General features: G+C 30.3%; 1 protein-coding gene across 1 annotated transcript; it reads left to right on the top strand.

Annotated features, from left to right (window-relative positions):
* Window positions 1-224: 224 nt before the first annotated feature.
* Window positions 225-848, top strand: LOC114179187 (auxin-responsive protein SAUR78-like). Its single transcript, XM_028065428.1, has one exon. It carries the CDS (start codon window positions 314-316, stop codon window positions 677-679), a length of 366 nt encoding a protein of 121 aa, XP_027921229.1. The 5' UTR covers window positions 225-313; the 3' UTR covers window positions 680-848.
* Window positions 849-7,202: the final 6,354 nt, after the last annotated feature.

The following is a 7,202-nucleotide window of genomic DNA, read 5'->3' as shown; positions in this document are numbered from 1 at the left end:
AATGTTGAGTTCAGGGCCAAAATTAAGACCCCTCCATCTCTGCCTTTGCTTTTGACCATTATCTTACTACACACACAAACACAGAAGAGAATTCTCCACTGTTAAAAGTGGGTCCCACACAAGTGGCCCCCACTTCTATTCCTTTCTCTGACCATTTTACCCCTCCCCACCCCTTTATATTCGCGCCTTCCTCCTTCCTTCCTTTTCCCACATGCACTCTCTCTCATTCTCACTTCTTCTTTCTTCTTCTTCTTCTTCTTCTTCTTCTTCTTCAATTTCAATTTTTCAATTTCAATTTTCACGATTTGACGTAATGGCGAAAGGTGGAAAACTAATGAGGCTGAAATCAGTGCTGAAGAAATGGAACTCATTCGGCAACGGCAGGCAGAGCCGCCACAGCACCAGCGCCGTCGCCGACGACGAGTCCTCCACCAGATCGGATCTCCACGCCGTCTACGTCGGCAAGTCCCGCCGCCTCTACCGTGTCTCCTCCGGCGTCCTCGACAACCCCGTCTTCCGGGAACTCGTGGAGAGGTCCCGCGACGACTCCGACCACCAAGACGACACCATCAATGTCGCATGCGAGGTTGTCCTCTTCGAACACCTGCTCTGGATGCTCGACAACGCCGACCCACAACCCGAGTCTCTCAACGAACTCGTCGACTTCTACGCCTGCTAAGCCAAATGCTAATGCCACATTAAAAAAATCGAAAAGAAACAAGGAACGTATAATGTTATGTTTTGTATCTACACATATATAATACTTGCGTCGTCCATTCGTGACTGTAATTTGATTAGTTGTAATAACTAACATTCATCCATAGATATGTTGTCAATAATTTAAGTAAGGTGGATCCATTAGTAAATATCGGTTTTATGATAGGATTTAGATTTTTGCGAGATATGGTGGGGATGGATGTTGTGTTGAGTTGAGTTGGTCGTAGTGGTTTGGTTGAGTTGATGATGAAAGGGAAATTGTACGCAGTGTAAGTGTAAGTGAAGTGGTTAATTAATTGTTCATTTGTTCTTGAAGGGAAAAAAATGTGTGTTGTTTTTGTTTTTTATTTTTACCTTGGATGATGTTTTTTTGTTAGATAAATGTTATGTTATGTTATGTTGTGTGAGTGGTGGTGTCAGAGTAGAATGTGACTGGGACGACACCGAAACTTTTTTTGTCCACGAATCATCATGTGTCGCATTGAAAGCTTCAATTTTGGAAGCTCTTCATCAGATTCCCGAAGTGGGTGTTTGGTTATAACAAAAGAGCATTATTGGAACTGCTTACAAATTGGTCGAGAGAGACTTATTTTGCTAATTAAAGAAAATGGAAGCTGACATGGTGACTACTCTCCTACTTCATCAAGATACCATCACACTTTTCATCCATTGGCCCCTCACATATTCATCACTGCAACAGGATCAACCTGCAAACTCTTTCATCTTTCCAAAATTCAACTGCACAAAACCCAGATCATTCACTAGTTACATCATCTACAGTTTAACTGGGACAAGGTAACATGCGTTGTGCACAAAGTACAAACAGTTCCAACAGGTATATTTATGACACAGGATATTCATACCTTCATTTTCTATAGTTTTTTCATTCAAATAACAAAAGTAACGTGTCAAAAAACAGTAAACTATTATTGTTTACGCTGCCTTAATTTTACAATCTTAACTCAACCCCACAATTAAAAGTTTATGTCTTTTCACAACCCAGTTGCTGCTGGTAACAAAGTAATAGTTTGAATTAAAATGTATAGTAGTTTCCTTATATACTAATTAAAGAATTAGTACATACTATATATATAGATATATAGATATATACTGGGTCTAGGGTAGGACCCCCCAATTAATTAAAATGTTACCCAACCAGACATGAGTGACTTTGGCCTTGCGTCATGATTTCTATTTGAAATTGAAGAAGCTACGTCCCCTCCTGCTGAAAAATCTGAAATTTTGCATTAATTACAAGGCACTGCACCAAAACATTCATGGGTTGGTCAAGGAAATAAATTTCTGTATCTTGGTTGTTAGCTGGGGTAGAGAACATGGAGATGCATCTAAGCCAATAATTCCAAAAAATGTTTTATACATAAAATATGGGAAATCTGCAAGCAGAGGTAGTTGCAGAAAAAAAAAAAGTTCATATTCTGAGACAGCAGTGAAGTCAACCGCTTTTAAGGGTGCAAACAGCAGAATTCAAAGGCTTTGCATTCAAAAAGTGGATGAGCTTAATATATAAATAAAGAGGGTCTGAAAAAATGTTGTTAAACTAAGGGTTTTAAGGAATAGATATAGCACTGTGTGGCAGAGATACGCATACTTTTGCATACAAATGATTGGGTTGTTAGAGATGCCTTTGTTTTTCTCATTACATTACGCTCTCACACGCTCCCTGTAGGAAATTCCTGACCTTAGTGAACCAAAAAAGGGAAAAACAAAACATAGTTTTTGGTTATCTTCATTCAGGACTTTAAATCGGACATTAAGTGGATGACACGAAAATTTGGTCGTTTATTTATAGTAGTGCACGCATCAGTGTCTGTAATTAAGATGGGTGAAACGCGTTGCCAAGCTGCCATTGCCACCCAACAAAAGCCCGTTTTCAGTTACAGCCTCACCATAACAATATTGCCCATATGGTGTTTCATGAAAAATACATTTATCTAATTTTTTAAATTTAAAACAAAATACATCATAGTACTTAGTTATGTTACATAAAAAAATGGTAGAAAATGTTTGGAATAGTTTAAGTGTAAGTCAAAGTCTCATATCAGATAAAATAGACAAAATTAAACACTATACAAGATGAAAGACCTATAATCCCGTTACCTTCAAGTTTTGGATTACAAGTGGTATCAAATACTTTATATATGTAAGACTAATGAAATCACAATCTTTTAATGACTACAACCCATATGATAAAATATAACCCAACAGAAACTTGATGAAAATTGCATATCAACTATATATAAGATAAATTTATAGTACTTATAAGATCGTTTTGTAAGGTTAAATTAGGTTTAAAATCAATTTTGAAGATGATTTCGGAATCATCCGAAATTTATCCTAATGTGATTTTTTGTTTGTTAGATTAGATCTATTGTGTCATTCTTTATCACATTACTCTTAATGTCTAATCTTGTACTCAGAATATATATCACTCGACTTAAAATATGTTGAAAATTTCGCATCAACTAAGTTATCAATTTGATTAATTATAAAATCAACAATTCATCTATGATCAAAAGTTTTAGCATGAGAAATTAAGCAAGAGAAATTGGGTGATCAACCTTTCAAATTCTTACATGTGTACATATCAATTATATATCATCAGTGGGTCTAGTTTACTTGTTTTAAATAGAAAGTAATTTAGATAAATCTCTAATTATCGTACTTAAAATTGTATTTTTTATATGAGTAATGGAATTAATTGTTGGCATTTGGCAGGGTCATGTAAGGTTTATATGTTTTTGGGGTTGTGGAAAGGGTGGGGTTTGAAGTTTGAAGATGAAGTAGTTAGCAACGTGCCAGCTATATTGTATCTTCTGTGTTTGGAAACTTTAGAATTAACAACACACCATTAGAATACTGAATAAGGAAAAGCAAAAAGGATAAGGAATAAACAAAAGGGAGAATATGAACATAAACCAAAGGGGAAAACAGAGTTGGAACAAAAGGGAAAGAGGTAAACTAGGAACATGTTTGGAGTTAGCTACTAAATAATGGTGTTAATTAGATGGTCAGCATATTTCAAACCGGCAGTACAATTAAATATATTAATTTATGTGTTCAACAATCTAACACTATCATAATTTTAGCTTGTACGCCTAATTTTTTAATATTTATTTAAACCAATGTAGAACTATATGAATTATATATTAGAATAAGAATCATAATCATTTTTAGAGTGGCATATTAGTTATGTCCTTGTTCTTTAAAGTAGAGTTATTTATGAATTTGAGAATTATCAAGAGTTATACTATATGAATATGATATGTGAAAATAATGAACATGTCGATTATGTTACAAATAAAAAGTATTGATGAAAAATTGAACGATCACGTAGAGGAAATAATATATAATAGGACACGAATTCTGACCTGCAATTCATGAGTATTTTGCTGGAAAAAATAATATGAATTTGGTTTTTCGGTAATTGAATTTGTGCTAGTTTTTTTTCATCTTTTGTCTTTTTTATTTATTTTTTAAAATAGGGAATGAAAAGAATAATAAACCAATAAGTTGATTAGAGGAAAATTGTGGTAATAATATTTTATAAGTGTGGTATTTATAAGTTGATAAAAAAATAAAATTGATTAGAGTCCTATATTATCTAACAAGAAGAAGTTATAAGAGTCAACCAATTCAAAGTCATCACAAATTAGGATTCAAGATGAACATCTGGCAGAGAAGATTAGCAAAGAAAACGTTTCCATTACTAAACTCTAGTACACACAATCTGGATCAACGATAATAAATCTGATACCTAAAGTCACTAATTACTTTTTGTTAGTAATTAATATATTAATAATTGATTTTCTTTCACTACTTGCACGCTCCATTGTTAGATGCATATTAATGTTTTTTTTTTTTGTTTTTTGATAAATTGTAATTGTAAGGACAACAATGAAAGGAAAGACTTACTAAAAGGATTAAGTTATAAATTTTTTTTTCAAATACATTTGATTTTAAAATATATTATTGTTTTCCGATGATATTTTATTTAATTGGAATGAAAATGATGGTAATATTTTAAGTAGAAGAGTTAAATAAAACAAATTCCATATATTTACTCTAAGATAAGTGAATTGTATTATAAAGGTTTTAATTCATACACTAATTAGTTTCTTTGTAAAGTTTGTAATACTTTAATCTTATTTTTTTACTATTCTAGTTTAGTAAATAAAGTAATTCTTTTGAATATATTTTTTTTATCGACAATTCTTTTGAATATGATTATTATTATTTGATTTATGTCATCATAACGTAGGCATGACTAAGTTCTAGACGAGGATAATATATATATATATATATATATATATATATATATATATATATATATATATATATATATAAAAGATATAAAATTATAAAATCTCTTAATTAGAATGGGCTGATATGATATAACAAAATATGATTTTTAATTTTTTTTTCCTTTTAAGATTTTTTTTTATCAACAATCAAATAAAACATTATTAAAAGCGAGATTCTTACATATAATCTTTGCTACATTGAAGTAAAATTACAAAAATATTTTTAAAATTGACGTATAAATAATAAAATTCTTCACAGAAATTAAAGTAAGATATTATAAAATAGTTGTAGCGGCTCACATAATAGTCATCGCTCTTTAATTGTTAGCAGCTTTAAGTTAAAAATATATTAACGTCATTACATAACCTTAATTTTGACAACTTTAAATTAGTCAAAAATAAATAATCGTAGATATCTAAAAACAATAAATGTTAAGTATTCATTAATATTTTATATTCACTGAGTAATAAATGTTTTTCCGAATAAAGATTATTCATTATTAGATTATTAGATGATGCTACCATTTTCTGAGTTACTTTTAAAAAAAATACTTTCTTAGTCCTAAAGTTATTATTTTTACCTTAAAGTTAAAAATAGCCATTAAAATAAAATTGAGAATAAACATTTCTCAGAAATAGGAAAACTTTCAACTCTTATAAGTGTTGAAAGTTTAATTATGAAAAGTAGGATATCGTATAATTAAAATTGACTAATTTAATTTGAATTATAATTTAATATATAAAAAATAATCCTAATCCTGATGCACCTATTATCATATCATTTAAGTTAATTAAGTTAATAACTCAGTAAAATATAATGACACATAATTATAACAATTATAATGAATGTGGAAATTTATTTTTCTGATAAGAGAAAATTGATCGCATTTTAAAAATGTAAGTTATTTGTAATAAGACATATTTGTCTTATTATTTATTTTGATACATTTTCATCGACTTTAATTGTACATGAGTCTTGATGGAATCAAGATAACTTAGTAGAATGTAAAAGATTGGATCTTTAGAGATAATTACTGAAGATATACAAAATCAATGAGACATAACCTCAACCCCACATAAGGTTTTGATAGAATCTTCGTCTTTATATGATGTTCCACTTTTTTATTTTTACTCAATGTAAAACTTAGACTCACACTTAAATTTTTAACAAATATCACTTCTAATATAATAAATATATACTTTTGTTTGAAACAACAATAACAAATAAATTAAATAGAAAAAATAGAATTAACCTAAACTAAATAATAATAAAAAGTAAGGAAAAGAGGAAGAAAAAAAAATCCATAAACCAACTTTCTTGTCGACACTTCCCTCTATAAAGTCACCAAAACAAAACCTCCAAATATATGTTGTCAACATACACCCTCTTAAGCAAACAAACATAAAGTTTTACTCACATTGATATCAAATATTTAAAATCGTTTTATTATATACAAATACGAAATAAACTCCTTCTGTATCCGTAAGTTGAACATAAAAAAAAAAAAAAAAACTTAGAATAACTAGTTAGGTTAATTTTATTTTTGAGGTTTTAAAATCAGTAACAATATAATTTTCAGAGGTATTCAATTGGATTGGTTGACACATCCAAAATTATAAATGTCGTAAGAAGTTTAAAATTAAAAAAAAATGAGTTGTATATGTAGTAGATGCAGTGAAAAGTAATATACTGTAGAATGAAAGAGGCAATGTGCTTAAAGATTTGAGGAATGGAAGTGAATCTCATTATATATCCATCATGTACAACTCACACAATGTTGACAAAACCACTCGTGTTTTGACCAACAATAATGATTGGAAGGAACCACTAAAAGTTAAAGCAAAAAAGAGCATTACCAAAGTGTTAGGCAGAAGCGAAGAACCCCAAGTGTTTCAATTCCATTGGTTAATTAATTCATGTATTACGCAAATAACAAACAAACCATTTCACGCAAATCATGCTAAAGTACTGGTGTCACCAGTTGTCCAATTTTGTCTCCTATTATCTACCATCTTCCTTCACAATATCCAATCCACGCATGCCTCTTATTCCAACCAAATCAGCAAACCTAAAATGTTATCAAATATATGATAATCTCGTATTACTTAAAGAGTCGATGTCAATAAAAGTTAAATATATCTCATACATAATAATCGGACCGT

This window comes from Vigna unguiculata, chromosome 3 (assembly GCF_004118075.2).
Source record: "Vigna unguiculata cultivar IT97K-499-35 chromosome 3, ASM411807v1, whole genome shotgun sequence".
Classification (NCBI taxonomy): domain Eukaryota; kingdom Viridiplantae; phylum Streptophyta; class Magnoliopsida; order Fabales; family Fabaceae; genus Vigna; species Vigna unguiculata.
The sequence above is the reverse complement of the archived record's forward strand: the minus strand, read 5'-3'. Positions and strand labels throughout refer to the sequence as shown.